This window comes from Tamandua tetradactyla, chromosome 7 (genome assembly GCF_023851605.1).
Source record: "Tamandua tetradactyla isolate mTamTet1 chromosome 7, mTamTet1.pri, whole genome shotgun sequence".
In the NCBI taxonomy this organism is placed as follows: domain Eukaryota; kingdom Metazoa; phylum Chordata; class Mammalia; order Pilosa; family Myrmecophagidae; genus Tamandua; species Tamandua tetradactyla.
This window is the reverse complement of record NC_135333.1, coordinates 14,886,990-14,904,099: the sequence shown is the minus strand read 5'-3', so window position 1 is coordinate 14,904,099 and position 17,110 is coordinate 14,886,990. Positions and strand designations below refer to the sequence as shown.

Here is a 17,110-nt window from a genome sequence, read left to right as displayed (position 1 = left end):
GAAATGAATATATATTTTTTGAAAATGCCCAATAGCTAAATAGATATTTATATTGGGAACTTTAAATAATTGCATCACTTAAAAATACATAGTTTCTTGTTTGATAAATTTCTTGGAAGGTCAGGTATTTGGTTATTCAAAAGCTATTCATGGTGTTTTGTTTTTTTTTTTTTAATTCACCTCATTGTTTTATAAGTGGAAGTATCCACATCAAATATCACTATGACCTTCTTGAACCTTAGGTTTTCTTGTATCAAAAAGTGAAGCAATCTCTGTCTCCTGGTGGTAAAATTGAAACTAAACCTTCTTTTGAGCTTGTACTTTGTTTGGGTTTTGATTTGATGTGACTTCTCATCATTTACAGCATTTACATTTCAGCATTCCAAATCCCCTCTTATTCTCTGGGCATTTTTGTTAAAGTATAAGTATTAAAGTAAAGCTACCTGTATGATCACAAAGGACAATAGAGATAGAAGGAAATACTGAATGTCTGCATTCATATTTAAACCTTGAGTTTAATTTGAAAGACAGTTTCATTGGTTTTAAAGAAAAGAGTTACCTCCTTTGGATTAACTCTTCAAAATAAGGTTTTTACTGGATTAGTTCTAGGAGAAGGTTTTGATCTATATTTATATCCAAATTATATAAGTTGCATTCTAATGGAATTGACTGGTATTTTACCATTGTTATACCTCTGCATTAGATGGACTCTCATGATAACCACGAAATAAATTAGCCTTTTTGCTAGAAAGAACATCACCAAAAATAGCCAAAAAAAATTATAATACTTAGATTAAAGGAATGTAAATTTTATGTTGTGTAATCTTAGAAAAACAAGTGCTTTGAGTGAGGGAGGAAAATTCTCTTCTAAAAATAACAGAAGCTATTGCATTTGAATTAATTTGGCTCTGGGATTTCCATGATATTTCAAAGTAGTGTGTTTTGTAATAGTTTTGATTTAAGCAGAGAGAGAGGATTTTGTATGAACAGTGGGAATGTATTTTATGTTATATATCCACGTGCAGAGTATTATAATCATTTCTATTTTTATTTCTTGTGTATTTTGTCTTACAGCTTTTTGGAGGTAAAAGTATCTGGTTAAGCAGAAATCTTTCTTTTTAACAGATAGCAAAGATTCTTTGGTAAAGAGGCCTGGCTGAGTTGTTAAGGTGTTTCTCTTTAGCTTTTCTTATGTTTCCATGTTATAAAGTCATACATTATATCAGTTTTGTTCAGTATAACATGATACAGCTAACAGTTCTAATTATAGCATTATGTATCTATAGATCAGTTAAAGCATTTATGTTCAGAAGCAAAAGCATCTACTTTAAGAATTGGTATACATTTTACAAAGCTGCATGAAAAATATTTTAATATCAAACAGATTCTTTTACAGTGCGGTTTTGTTTGTCAGAGGCTCGTTTCTCGTCAAAAAAAAATCTTTTTTTTTTTTTATGTACTCACTTTCCCTTCTGGCTGCAAATCAGGTATTTAAACAAAAATAAAGGATTGCCAGTTTTGCCAGCTGGGGATGAGAACCCGGCTGGTGAAATGTGGGTTCGGGAGGCAGTTAATCCAGCTTTTATGCCTTTTATGGTTTTATGAAAAAAGAGGTTAAAAACCACATTTGGCTCTTTTTGCATGTGTACCACTGTTCTGTTGGTGTTGCAGGAATGTAGTAAAACGTTACTCAGATTTTCGAAATTTTTGTTAGTTTAAAATCATGTATCAGTAAGATAAAGGCCCACAAACACTATGTCCTCCTAATTGACCATGATTTAGGTCCTTGAATGATTATCATAATTTTTAAAAGTCACTGGCATTTTAAAATTTTATATACAGCACTTCCTTTAATTTAAGTACACAAGTAGAATTCCTTCTGTTTCTTTAGGTCATTTTTTGTTTTCTGTTTGTTCTCATATTACTCATTTCAAACAAATGGAAATTTGGGATATTTTTGGCTAAAGATGAAAACTAGAATTTATTGTTTTGTTCTTCCACAAAATATTTTGCTTGTGATTTATAAAGGACTTTTGTCAAAACATAGGAACTGGACTTGTGTTCATATCTTGCCAATGCAGTTCCTAGTCTTCTGTAGCTCCAGAATAAACAGTGATACAGTTGAATAAAGAATCTTTTCAAAGCTTTCATAAAACATTTACCAAATATATCTTTAAAGTATCATAATTTTTGTCTAAAATTATATCCTCCTTCTGTAAGTACTCTGTCTACCTAGGTGTCTTTCATAGAATTTGTAGGTAACCGTAACGTTACTGCCAAAATATTATCTGCAATTCTGTGAAGCTACTGGTAAATTTTAAATAAAAATCACATAGGAAAAATCATCAAATTATTTAAATAATTTAGACCAAGAAATTTAAAAGCAATTGGTATTACCCAGTTCTGCAGCAAATTCTCTTATGTAATCAGTTAAAAGATTTTTTAAATTGATAAATTACATGTCTCTGACTTTCTTGATCTGGTTCTCCTTAAGATGGTAGGATCAAATAAAGGAAGCTTTAAAATTATTCAAAAGTGTTTATTGAATATTTCAATAAAAAGTTAAAAATTGCATTGAATACAGAATAATTCTAATAAAAAGGTATATCCAGTTTTTTTCTGGGTCAGATTATCACGCCCATTCCTCTAACATGACCTAGCAAGTACTTTTACATAATTTCTTACTAAACTTCTTTTATATGCAATGTATTTTAGGAAACAAATTCAAGGACTTGTATCATACAAAGATAAAATACGTGATTCGATTGGTTGTGTTTAACAGAGATTTTTGTAGTGATGTACTAAAGCTTTCAATACTAAAGTTTATTGCATCCTAAACCTTTATGTTGACTTTATTGGTTAAATATTTCCTGAGAGAGTTAAATATATAGAGGCCCCCAAATGCTTTTGATTTATTTTAATGGTTGTCATGTCCTGTACCCTTTTTTTGTTCAGTTTGTATTATTTAGTTTTTCTTAATACAAGAATGTACAAGGCAGATTGTATGTTCTTTAATCAGTGTGGGGTTACTGTATGATGTTACTTGAAGTCCACATTAGTGGATCTGGAATGAAAAGTTAAGTGGTCTATGAGAAAATAGGCAAATAGGCAGACCTTTTTCATTTAATCGTATACTCATTTGCTTGGAATTTTGTGATGTGGCCTGCCTCCTGTTTTGTACACTGATAATTTCTGAATGTATATTGAATATTTTGCGTATCTTAAACTAGAAGGATGCTTCATAGTTTAAATGTCAAGGGCTCAAAATAGCCTACCTTGGCTTTGAAAGTTGCGATTCATTTTTATGTAAAAATCTTATGTTTTTTGTGTAATGTTCTAAAAGGTAATGTATAATAATCTTTTTATTGGTTTCACTTTTAGGTGTTAGAAGATAATGACTATGGCCGAGCAGTGGACTGGTGGGGCCTTGGGGTTGTCATGTATGAGATGATGTGTGGGAGGTTACCTTTCTACAACCAAGATCATGAGAAACTTTTTGAACTAATACTAATGGAAGATATTAAATTTCCTCGAACACTCTCTTCAGATGCAAAATCATTGCTTTCAGGGCTCTTGATAAAAGATCCAAATAAACGGTAAGCTTTAGATAACACTCAGTGAGTTACCAGTGAATGTGGTTAGAAATTGTGATATGGAAATTAATTCAAATATAACTAACTCCAAGAAGGGATGTATTTGATGTAGACATCTTCCTACTGAGATGCGGACGTATTTTTAGCACATAATATAGAACATTTAAAAAAGTTCCTCAGTTTTTCCCTAGCTTGGAAATTTTATGCAGATTTTCCTAAATGAGGACACTGAGAGCTTCATTATATATATTATGAGTGAATAATTTCTTGATTGCCCTGTGGCTTGATATTTTAGAGAGAGGAATATCCCTTTATTTCTTTTCAGTCTCTGGATCTTTATATTTCTGCTGGTTTACATTGTAAAATAAAAGACCTGTTTCTGTATTCTCCTCTGTCCCAACCCATGTCAGCATATCTAACGCCTTTTTTGTCATTTGAAAATATTCTCTTCCATGCATGGCTGAAAGGATAAAAAATCTTTCTTGTTTTTGTAGCTATAGCTATGACATGAAGAATTCTACAGCCTTCACTGCTTGGCTCAATGAGCCTCAAGTGTTCTTTGTTAATATTTGTATACTCATTTACATATACATTTATAAGTTATATAATTAATCTATTAATTTTTAACTGTCCCCTATCTTAATATATGTATGTGTGTGTGTGTATATATGTTTGTGTGTGTGTATCTAGATATGTCTATTAGATCATACTCATCTTGAGGATAGGGACTCTTTCATACATTGTTGAATCTTTTAAACACCTCACATAATATTTTGTAACAAACTTCTGTTTATGGTTGCCTTTCAACATATTTTTCTTTTTTGCGGTCTACATAAGCAAGCTAAGAAGTGAATGAATTCTAAATTTGGGTTTGGTTTACCTTAGAGATGGTTTCTATTACATGCTTCTAGCTTTTCAGGTCACAAAGAAAGTGATTTTATTTTACCTTCAGCAGAGATAGGTAAACATAACAAAAGAGGTACCACCTTTTTGCTTTGTGAAGAACCATTTAAAAATGTTTTATTATCACAGCAACCGAGTTCTCCCATTTATTTATAAAATGCTTTTGTTTTCTTTTTCAGAGCACTTTCACACTATTATCTTTCACTCTTTTCGGCAGTCTTTAGAATAGATAGGGAAGATGTTATTGTTATTACTTTTTGAGGAGAAGTCAGAGAGATCCAGAGTCTCATAGAGAGTTAAGTGATTTATTCAAGATCTCACAGAAAGGGCGGGCCATGGTGGCTCAGCAAGCAGGAATACTTGCCTGCCATGCCAGAGGACCCGGGTTCAATTCCTGGTGCCTGCCCGTGTTAAAAAAAAAAAAAAGAAAGATCTCACAGAAAGTTCGTGCAGATGCAAGAGTAGAAATCAAGGCTCTAGGTGCCTATTCAATGTTTCTTCTATATCTTATTTACAGTGCATCAATTTCCCAGTTCAGGTTTTGAAATGTGTGCTATTTACGGTGGTTATTTCACAGTTAGTGAAATGATTTACACTGGGTTATAGGTAATCTTTAAATAGAGCTATGGTTTCCATTGTATATACTTGATTTAGGGATCTAATATTTGGCTTGGGTTTTGTTTTTTTTTTTTGCATGGGCAGGCACCGGAAATCGAACCCAGATTTCCAGCATGGCAGGTGAGAAGCCTGCTTGCTGAGCCACTGTGGCCCTTGGCTTGGGTTTTTAAAAATATTTTTATTGAGAAATCTTTACACACATACAGTCTATCCATAGTATACAATCACTGACACACAATATCATCACATAGTTGTATATTCATCACCGTGATCAGTTTTAGAACATTTGCATCACTCTAGAACAAGAAATAAAAAGAAAAAAACTCATGTATCCCATACCTCTTACCTCTCCCTCTCATTGACCACTAGTATTGCAATCTACCCACTTTTTTTACCACTTACTACTCCCCATGATTTATTTATTTTTTATCCATATTTTTTAACTCATCTGTCCATACCCTGAGTAAAAGGAGCAACAGAAACAAGGTTGTCACAATCATATGGTCACATTGGAAAAACTATATAGTTAAACAGTTGTCCTCAAGAATCAAGTCTGCTGGAACACAGTTTCAGGTACTTCCTTTCAGCCACTCCAACACATCATAAACTAAAAAGGGTTGTCTTTATAATATATGAGTGAGTAACCTCCAGGATAACCTTTTGACTCTGTTTGAAATCTCTGAGCCACTGAAACTTTATTTTGTCTCATTTCTCTCTTCCCCCTTTTGGTCAAGAAGGCTTTCTTAATACCATGATGCCAGGTCCCAGCTCATCCCAGGAGTTCTATTTCATGTTGCCATGGAGATTTACACCCTTGGGAGTCATGGCCCACATAGGTGGGAGGGCAGTGAAGTCACCTTTGGCTTGGGTTTTAAGGGCAGTGCATCTTCATCCCATCCTTTCCTGACTCCTCCAGGTAACCTGCCCTCCTTTCCTTTGTGGCCCCTCTATAAGTGGCTGGTAAAACAAAATTGTAATTATGGCTTATATATCTATGTCCTATTCATAGCCCCCCGTGGATAGGATCTTAATAATTGTTTAATGAATTTGAGTTAAATTTCTAGAACATTGGTACCTTGATTTTTGGGCAACTCTTAGTGGTTTCTCACTCTAGGACGTTGCTGTTGTTCTAAAGAGAAGATGAGGTTATTTTCAATTCCCTAATATTTCCTTTCATAATGTTTCAAGCCTTTCCACTGCTGCATTAAATATTTCAGGGATGAACAAGTCTTTGCTTCATGTGTTCATAGAATAATATGGAACACAAAACAAATATTTACAATTAAATATACTAAATGCTTAGAGAAAGCTATTTACAAAGTGCCGTTCAAAGTATTAGCTCTGTGTAAGGGGATTGGGAGACTTGAGCTGGTTCATGAAGGAATTGGAATTTGCAGGGAGGAGAGTAGCATTCCAAACAGAGAAATGTGCGTGTTAAGTACAGCTAGAATTGCAAATCAACATGACATTTGATAAGATCAGTGACTGGAGTGTGGAATAAGAGTTGGGTAACACTGAGAGATGAAACTGATAATGCTAGATTGTAAAGGAATTTATGTTTCTTAGAAAATATTTCATTTATTCAGAAGAAAATTGAGAAACCCCTGAAGTATTTAAAGCAAGGGATGGTATAACCAGTTTTGTGTTTTGAAAAGGAAACTGGTAGCTTTGTGGAGGAGTGTTAGAAGAGGAGACAACCAAGGGCAAGCAGGCAAAGCAGTTAAGAATACTTATGAAATTGCCCATATAAGAGATGAAGGTCCTTCCTGAAGCATTAAGAAAAGAGCAACAGAGTTTTGTGAGTGATTAAATAGAAACAGTAAGATAGTGGGAGGAATCAGGGATGGCTCTGAGATTTCTAGCTTGTGCAATTACTTTGCAAAGATGAGGGTGTTATTAGACAGGAAAAAAGGGCAAAAGAAGAGGCTTGATTGTAACTTTGGACATATGGAATCCAAAGTTTCAATAGAAGGCCTAGATAGAATCATCAAGGAAGTGACTGGAAATAAGTAGTACCAGAGCTTTAGAGAACCGTAGTGGATGAGTATATGGATTTGGGAGCCATGGACATCTAGGAGGCACCTGGAGCCATAGAGGAGCACAGAGGGTGGGGTAGGTAGGAAAGAGGGCCCAGGACAATGTCCTGGGAAACCTCAAAATTTAGGAGATAGACAGAAGAGAACCAACAGAAGGACCCTGATAATTTTTCAGAAACATAATTAATTAAGTATATTATAATATACTTATTATTATTCCTATTTAGCTGTTTTAAATACTGCCTTGATTTTTCTAATGTTCTTTACTGAATTGCTGTCATTTCTATTAAAGGGTCAACTATTTTGCTTTTATTGTTCTCCATTACTTTGTGGTCATTTTGTTAGTCTGTCTCATGTAGACTTTACAGCAAAGGATGACCTTATATTGCATTCTCTAAAACTAGGGAAATATTACGTCTGTAATGTCCTGATATTGAAGAATCCATAGTAGCTGAGGATTTCGTTTGGCACTTTCATATTGAGGTTTAGTATTCTTAGATATAAATACTTCAGTTTAAAAGATATTTTGATACAATTTTGACGTTTAAATTGTATATTAGGGAATCACTAATATTGAAATTTTTGACAGTTTCACTTTGAGGAAATTTGTGTTAAAGAATCTCTCCAAGCTTCTAAAATGGCAATTTAAGACAATATTCTTAGACTTTGCATAGTGTTCATTGCCTGTATTTTAATTTTTGTATGTTATTTGATAAATATAGATTAGATACTTGTGTCTAATGCCATACTATTACTAGAGAACTGAGGGCTTATGCAAAAATGAATAACCAAAACTGGATTAAAACCTTTAGAAGCCTTGGGCAACAAAATTATGATGATTCTCTATTCAAGCTCCCTTCTTACTCACCACCCCCACAGCTCTAATTCAAACTGAAAACAGTATTGAAATAAACTATAAACATCAGTATAAGAAAATACAAAGAAGTTTTGATTGTTCTCAGACATAATACCTTGTTGCATACTTTGAAATATTAAATTCTTGCCAAACGATGTGTTTTGGTATTTCTGCTTTTCTGGTTCTCTAAGCACAAGCTTAGAATGCCTGTTGGAGAATTCAGTACTCATCTCTGCCCTTGAAGGAATTTGCAGTCTGCTAGGGGAAAGACATGTACAACTGAAATACAGTGAAAGGGTGAGGGCAAGGGTGTAGTGTGGCATTAGCTAAATAAAAAATTCTATAAGTTCCATAGCAGGGATATGGGTTATTTAGAGATTTCTATGTGGATCAGAGGGTAGGAGATAAAAATTGTAGGACCAGTTAATATCATAAAAATTATTCAAATTATCAGCTGATTGTTTTATTTTCCATTCTGACAGTGTGTTAGAGAATCTGACATCCTTCCCAGTCACATGATTCCTACACCTGGTAAAACCAAAAATCATTAGAATTGAACAATTTCTTGTGTTCTCTGACCCATTTGGTTTTCTTCCTACTCAGTGGTTTGTTGAAGCCAGCACATAAGAGAGCCTGTTCAGGAGAGCCTGTTGTTAAATTTTCAGGTCTTTTGTGAGCTGATTGTTAAACACGGTCATTATTAAAAAATCAAACTGTATAAGCTTGCAATTAAATCAAGTATATTAAAACCAAAGATAATAAATACCTAAAGCTCATCATTTCTTATAGTTTTGTTACATTTTACTAGTATCTCTATACTCTTGTGATTAGTAGCATTTGTTGTATGTGTGTGGAAATACTATATAATGGCATCTATAGTGCACATCTCTCCTCCACTGTCTTGTTAGTAGGGTGAAATCTACCATGAAATCAGGAAACGCAAAATAAACTAGGACTTGATTTATCGTTTTGTTGATGGTTTAGCCTTTAAAAAGTGACACCGATTAAATTTAAAAGTCTCTTGTATCAATAGCCATTATGCTGTAAATAGCACAAAAACTGAAGAAAATATTCTGCTACTATTCAAAAGCTATTAACCATTCAGCAGAAAAATGTTGACAAGCACATCATTGACAAACAAGTGATGTCCTGACATATGTCTCTGGTGTATCACTTTCACCTCTTCTTTAATATAAACAAAAACATCAACCGGTATTCATGTTGGAACTACTCATTAAGCAGCTGATGTATCCCAAGGTTGCCTTTGGACATGAAAGTCTATCAAAAAAGTAACAAAAGTTTCTATGAGAATCAGTTGAATAATTTAGACCATTGAATATTTTATTGTTCTTTGTAAATTTTGTGCTACTCTCCTTTATATCAACCAATAATAAACATAGATGTGTCATACATTTCCTCGTGAAAGTCAGTTGCTAAGCATTTACCAGCACACCCTCATTCCTAACCATGGACAAGTCCAACTAAAACTGCCATATCAAATTCAGACTTAAATAAATTCTCTTTATTTCCTCTTTCTGTCCTTGACTTTTCCCATCTTTTCCTCCCTTCACCCTTCTTTCTCCTCCCTCCCTCTCTCTCTCTCACTCTCTTCCTCCTTTCCTCCCTCCCTCCCTCACTTAGTGATAATATATTCTATATTATTAGTTTAAAGAATATACAATTTTACAAGCATGTAAAGAAGAAGGACAAGTAATGCATGCCAAATAATTCTAAATCATCATATTGTCTGATTTTGAACTGTGGTTTCTAAAATTTAGGTATTTATAGAAATAAATTGACAAAGTCAGAAAACGCCTGAACTCCATTTTGAGTTCAGATATCAGTTAAATAAGAGTACCTTCAAAAATTGGGGGCTGGGATTTTTTCTTTTTCATTTTTAATTTACCTTGCATTGACAGTGGTATTTCATAGACTGACATTAACATTTCTTTGGAAATTCTTTTGGGATATGAAATAACCCATGAGTTTCTAACTAGTATCGGTGCTCCACAAATTATTTTTTCTAACAAATTGTTTGGTCATTTTAAAATTTCTCTTACGTGTGCCTTTTGACTTGAATAATTCTAAAAGGAATTTGGTTTATAGAATTGATAATGATATTAGCTACTATTTTTTGTGCTAGATACTTATCTATATCATTTCTTGCAGTAGCTCTTAAGATTGGTATGATTCCTACTTTACAGATAAAAACACTGAGGTTAAGCAAGTTTTCATTGTCACATATCTAATAAATGCCAGTTGGTTTGTCTTTCAGATCTCTCTCTTTTCAAAATACCATATTGAGGCTAGTTTTTGTTAATAGCATATGAAGTAAATTAGATCTTACAGCATCCTTTTACTTTTATAGCTATTTATCACGAAGACTATTTGTCACCCAGAAAATTACACTTTTATGAAAACTTATTTGTTATGCACTGGGCTTACGTAAATGTTTTATACTCTTTTAATTTGATTTCTGTCCTCATAGCCTTGGTGGAGGACCAGATGATGCAAAAGAAATTATGAGACACAGTTTCTTTTCTGGAGTTAACTGGCAAGAAGTATATGATAAAAAGGTAGGATATCTTTATGGCACAGTATATACCTTTATGGCACAGTATATACCTTTATATACCTTGGCTACTCTGCTAAGATCAATTTACAGCAAAAAAAAAAAATTAAATTTGATAATTCAATGATATTTTAAAATTTTATTCTGACATTCAAATGATTGCTGAATTTCTTAATATAAAATTTTATTCCTAAGTTTGACTCCCAAAATACATTTTGAGATTCAATTTGGTAATATACTTTATTTTTCTCTTTAAAAAATTTTTATAATAATTTGTTAGTTTGCCTCTCTTTGTTTCCTTAATGAAAAAAAAAGACAACCAAGACTATGTGATTTTAGGAAAACAAAAAAATAATTTTTTTATTTGCCCTCTGACTTTAATTTTCAATTGAATACTTCAGATTTATTTATAAAAATTCTTATTTTAAAAGGAATGTAAAAAAGGAAATTCAGTTTTAATCTTTATCAAAATAATAATTTTATGTCTTATTCGTGACTGCTCTGTTATTTGACACCGAATTTTATGGCGCACAAAATAGATGCTAATTATATAACTATTTTATTGTAATCTCCTTATTATTCTTTCTGTAGTACTATGATTTTTTTTTAATTAAATTCAGGAACAGGAAATTATTGTGTCTGTTCCATCCTTTTTTAAGAAAACATAGACTAATCTTGTCCTCTTTTTACATAAAACCTGGGAATGCTCATGGTTGATATTTAGTCACATTATTCTCAGGAAAACAGTTCTTATGTCATGGTTTTTAATTTCTGTGTGCATTAAGGGAGAATTTCCCCTACTATTCATTCTAATTATATAGTTTTATATGAAGAAATTGGTTGTTTTTTTAAATACTTCATATGTTGTTAGTACAGAGAGTGATTTTTATATTTTGAGTTTTCAAATTCTTGTGTAAAAACATTTTACTATGTAATTCAGTAATTTCCTTAGAATTTTGATTAACTTGTTGAGTTATTCCATCCGTTTCCATTTATTCTAGCTTCCATACCTTTTTCTGAAACATTTCTCAATCAACAACATTGATATAGTGCCTGTTTTGTACAAAGTGTTCTCATCTATTAAGCCCTAAAGTTAAAATAGAATATCATATGTTTTATAAGGAATATAAATACCTAATTTCTCTATTATTTTGTATTATTCCTATTATTCTCTATTATTTTGATTTTCTATCTATTTCTTGTAATTAGGAGTTTAAAATAGTTGACTATATTCACCTCTGCTCAAAAGTTCAATTCAGTTAAACTCGTATCTCTTGAGTTTCTACTGTATATAAGATACTGTGGTAAGTATTAGAACCTTCGGAACACTTATGAGAAGGATGTGTCCATTCTTAAATGTCTTAAATGTTTATTAACTTCATATAGACATTTGAAATTCACTTTATTTACACTGGTAATGACCCTTAGGAGTTGCATGAAAATATAGGAAGACCTCTAATAAGCCATGTGTTGGTTTCATTAAGAAGTATGTTGTTTAATTTCTAAATATTTGTATTTTCAGATATCTTTTTGTTATTGATTCCTAACTTAATTCTCTAGTGGTTGGAGAACATACTTTGTGTGATTTTAATACTTTTAAATTTATTGAAATATGTTTTTCAGCCCAGAAAATGGTTGATCTTGGTGTATATATTCTGCTTTTATTACGTAAATTGTTGTATCAATGTCAGTTAAATCAAGGTGGTTGAGAGTGTTGCCCAGGTCTTCTATATTCTCACTGATTTGCTGTCTACTTGTTCTGTCAGTTATTGTGAGAGGATTGTTAAATTCTTCAGCTGTAATTGTGGATTTGTCAGTTTCTCCTTTCATTTCTATCAGTTTTCCTTCATGTGTTTTGAAGCTTCATTGTTAGTTCATGCACATTCAGGATTGTTATATTTTCTTGGTGAATTACCTCTTTATTATTATTAAGTGTTCCTATATATCCCTAGAAATAATCTTTGTTCTGAAATCTACTTTTCTGATATTAATATGTGCTCTAGTGGGTTTTCTTTTAGATAGCAAATAGTTGATTCTTGCTTTAAAAAAAATTCATTAGACTTTGTATGACTTTTGATGGAATGTGTGAGCCATTTTCACTTAGTATAATTTTTGATATAGTTGGGTTTAAATCCACCGTCTTGCTATTTGTTTTCATGTGTTCTGTTTGTTCTTTATTCCTTTCTTCTTGAATGCCTTCTTTCAGATTTATTGAGAAATTTATGCCCACTATTGTCTAATCAACTGTACATCTTTGTTATTGTTTTGAGATTGTTTCTAGAGTTTGAAATTTGTTTAAATTATTACCATCTGTATTCAATTAGTATAACTGCTTCACATTCAACAGTGTATTTCTGCTTTCTCCTTCTGTCCTTTATGGTATTAATTTCATATATTTCATTTTTAAATATAAGCATCACAAAATATGGTAAGTGAGAAAAACAAATGTAGTGATGAGGGACGTGCATGAAGACATGCTGATGGGAAGAAGCAGCATTTCAGAAATGGGATACAAAAAAAAAGTGAGGAGGCAGGCCTGTTTGTATAAATTTCACTCATATGTTTGCTTGATCCAGTTGCCAGAGTTATAGGTCCTGAATAGGGAAATGATATGAAGTAATTGGACATTTTCAAGTTTTGTTGTATAGACTTCTAGGGTGAAGAGTCTGGAATAAGAGACTCCTATTAAGAGATTACTGCAATTACATAATAGTGAAGTGACGGAAGCCTCATTGAAGCAAAATAATGGCAGAGTGGAGGGGAAAGGAAGCATGATATCCAGAAACATTATAGAGAAATAAGAACTGGTAATTTAGTCTGACAGTACTGGGAGAATGGGAGCAAGTTTAAAGGGGAAGATTATTGTTAATTTGGCAATAATTAATTCCAATAAAATGATCTAAGAGCTAGAAATACAACATTAACAAGTGAGAATGAGAACAGAAAAACAGGAATGGATATGGAAATTTGGAAATTCAGAGTGTAAATAGAGTTGTGAGAATGGATGAGGAGAAGGGGATGGTAGTGGAGTTGAAGAAGGAAGAGAACAAGGACATAGAGGGTTAGAAATCAATTTTGGGAAGTCTCTATGGTCAGGAAAGGGATTTGGTTTGAGGATACATATTTATTAGGTATGTCGAAGTCCCTTTTTAAAGTAGCATACAAATGTCTCAGTGGAACTGTTCTAACCAAATCATCACTTTCTACTGTCTTGTTGAAAAATGAACATTAGAGGAATATAGCATGAACACTAATGGAGAAGAGTGATAAAAGGCTAAAAATATGCTTTTAGATAGTTTCACATTAGTATTTTTCTTGTCACTCTCAAATTTTGAACCATTTTAAGCTTTGGATCAAAGAAAGATGTGCTCCAAATAACCATCAAACAATCTGAAGGTCAAGCATTAAAATTATTGTTGAATCAGCTTTGTTGTTTCCTCTGTTTTCTTTAACATGCCTTTGAAAAAGTTTTTTTTTATTTTTTTATTTTTATTAACGGAAAGAAAGAAAAAAAAAAAGAAATTAACACAACATTTAGAAATCATACCGTTCTACATATGCACCCAGTAATTCTTAACATCATCACATAGATGCATGATCATCGTTTCTTAGTACATTTGCATCGGTTTAGAGGAACTAGCAACACAACAGAAAAAGATATAAAATGTTAATATAGAGAAAAGAAATAAAAGTAATAATAATAGTAAAAAACAACAACAAAAAAACCCTATAGCTCAGATGCAGCTTCATTCAGTGTTTTAACATGATTACTTTACAATTAGGTATTATTGTGCTGTCCATTTTTGAGTTTTTATATCTAGTCCTGTTGCACAGTCTGTATCCCTTCCGCTCCAATTACCCATTATCTTACCCTGTTTCTAACTCCTGCTGGACTCTGTTACCAATGACATATTTCAAGTTTATTTTCGAATGTCCGTTCACATCAGTGGGACCATACAGTATTTGTCCTTTAGTTTTTGGCTGGACTCACTCAGCATAATATTCTCTAGGTCCATCCATGTTATTACATGCTTCATAAGTTTATCTTGTCTTAAAGCTGCATAATATTACATCGTATGTATATACCACAGTTTATTTAGCCATTCTTCTGTTGATGGACATTTTGGCTGTTTCCATCTCTTTGCAATTGTAAATAACGCTGCTATAAACATTGGTGTGCAAATGTCCGTTTGTGTCTTTGCCCTTAAGTCCTTTGAGTAGATACCTAGCAATGGTATTGCTGGGTTGTATGGCAATTCTATATTCAGCTTTTTGAGGAACCGCCAAACTGCCTTCCACAGTGGTTGCACCATTTGACATTCCCACCAACAGTGGATAAGTGTGCCTCTTTCTCCGCATCCTCTCCAGCACTTGTCATTTTCTGTTTTGTTGATAATGGCCATTCTGGTGGGTGTGAGATGATATCTCATTGTGGTTTTGATTTGCATTTCTCTAATGGCCAGGGACATTGAGCATTTCTTCATGTGCCTCTTGGCCATCCGTATTTCCTCTTCTGGTAGGTGTCTGTTCAAGTCTTTTTCCCATTTTGTAATTGGGTTGGCTGTCTTTTTGTTGTTGAGTTGAACAATCTCTTTATATATTCTGGATACTAGACCTTTATCTGATATGTCATTTCCAAATATTATCTCCCATTGTGTAGGCTGTCTTTCTGCTTTCTTGATGAAGTTCTTTGATGCACAAAAGTGTTTAATTTTCAGGAGCTCCCATTTATTTATTTCGTTCTTCAGTGCTCTTGCTTTAGGTTTAAGGTCCATAATACCACCTCCAGTTGTAAGATTCATAAGATATCTCCCTACATTTTCCTCTAACTGTTTTATGGTCTTAGACCTAATGTTTAGATCTTTGATCCATTTTGAGTTAACTTTTGTATAAGGTGTGAGATGCGGGTCTTCTTTCATTCTTTTACATATGGATATCCAGTTCTCTAGGCACCATTTATTGAAGAGACTGTTCTGTCCCAGGTGAGTTGGCTTGACTGCCTTATCAAAGATCAAATGTCCATAGATGAGAGGGTCTATATCTGAGCATTCTCTTCGATTCCATTGGTCGATATATCTATCTTTATGCCAATACCATGCTGTTTTGACCACTGTGGCTTCATAATATGCCTTAAAGTCCAGCATTGTGAGACCTCCAGCTTCGTTTTTTTCCCTCAAGATGTTTTTAGCAATTTGGGGCACCCTGCCCTTCCAGATAAATTTGCTTATTGATTTTTCTAATTCTGAAAAATAAGTTGTTGGGATTTTGATTGGTATTGCATTGAATCTGTAGATCAGTTTAGGTAGGATTGACATCTTAATTATATTTAGTCTTCCAATCCATGAACACGGTATGCCCTTCCATCTATTTAGATCTTCTGTGATTTCTTTTAGCAGTTTTTTGTAGTTTTCTTTATATAGGTTTTTTGTCTCTTTGGTTAAATTTATTCCTAGGCATTTTATTCTTTTAGTTGCGATTGTAAATGGGATTCGTTTCTTGATTTCCCCCTCAGCTTGTTCATTACTAGTGTATAGAAAAGCTACAGATTTTTGAATGTTGATCTTGTAGCCTGCTACTTTGCTGTACTCATTTATTACCTCTAGTAGTTTTGTTGTGGATTTTTCCGGGTTTTCGAAAAAAGACGATATAGTATCATATCGTCTACAAACAGTGATAGTTTTACTTCTTCCTTTCCAATTTTGATGCCTTGTATTTCTTTTTCTTGTCTAATTGCTTTGGCTAGAACTTCTAACACAATGTTGAATAATAGTGGTGATAGTGGACATCCTTGTCTTGTTCCTGATCTTATGGGGAAAGTTTTCAATTTTTCCCCATTGAGGATGATATTAGCTGTGGGTTTTTCATATATTCCCTCTATCATTTTAAGGAAGTTCCCTTGTATTCCTATCTTTTGAAGTGTTTTCAACAGGAAAGGATGTTGAATCTTGTCAAATGCCTTCTCTGCATCAATTGAGATGATCATGTGATTTTTCTGCTTTGATTTGTTGATGTGGTGTATTACATTAATTGATTTTCTTATGTTGAACCATCCTTGCATACCTTGGATGAATCCTACTTGGTCATGATGTATAATTCTTTTAATGTGTTGTTGGATACGATTTGCTAGAATTTTATTGAGGATTTTTGCATCTATGTTCATTAGAGAGATTGGTCTGTAGTTTTCTTTTTTTTGTAATATCTTTGCCTGGTTTTGGTATGAGGGCGATGTTGGCTTCATAGAATGAATTAGGTAGTTTTCCCTCCACTTCGATTATTTTGAAGAGTTTGAGGAGAGTTGGTACTAATTCCTTCTGGAATGTTTGATAGAATTCACATGTGAAGCCGTGTGGTCCTGGACTTTTCTTTTTAGGGAGCTTTTGAATGACTAATTCAATCCCTTTACTTGTGATTGGTTTGTTGAGGTCATCTATTTCTTCTTGAGTCAAAGTTGGTTGTTCATGTCTTTCCAGGAACCCGTCCATTTTATCTAAATTGTTGTATTTATTAGCGTAAAGTTGTTCATAATATCCTG

The 17,110-nt window shown here is 33.0% G+C and overlaps 1 protein-coding gene across 9 annotated transcripts in view; it reads left to right on the top strand.

The window, feature by feature from the left end:
- The window catches only part of AKT3 (AKT serine/threonine kinase 3), a 430,706-nt gene that overhangs the window by 328,011 nt on the left and 85,585 nt on the right, over positions 1 to 17,110 (top strand). For all 9 annotated transcript variants that reach the window (XM_077168486.1, XM_077168483.1, XM_077168491.1 and 6 more), the window contains 2 exons: positions 3,382 to 3,596; positions 10,495 to 10,582. In XM_077168486.1, the coding sequence (XP_077024601.1) occupies positions 3,382 to 3,596; positions 10,495 to 10,582 (303 nt within the window). The remainder of the gene's footprint in view (positions 1 to 3,381; positions 3,597 to 10,494; positions 10,583 to 17,110) is intronic.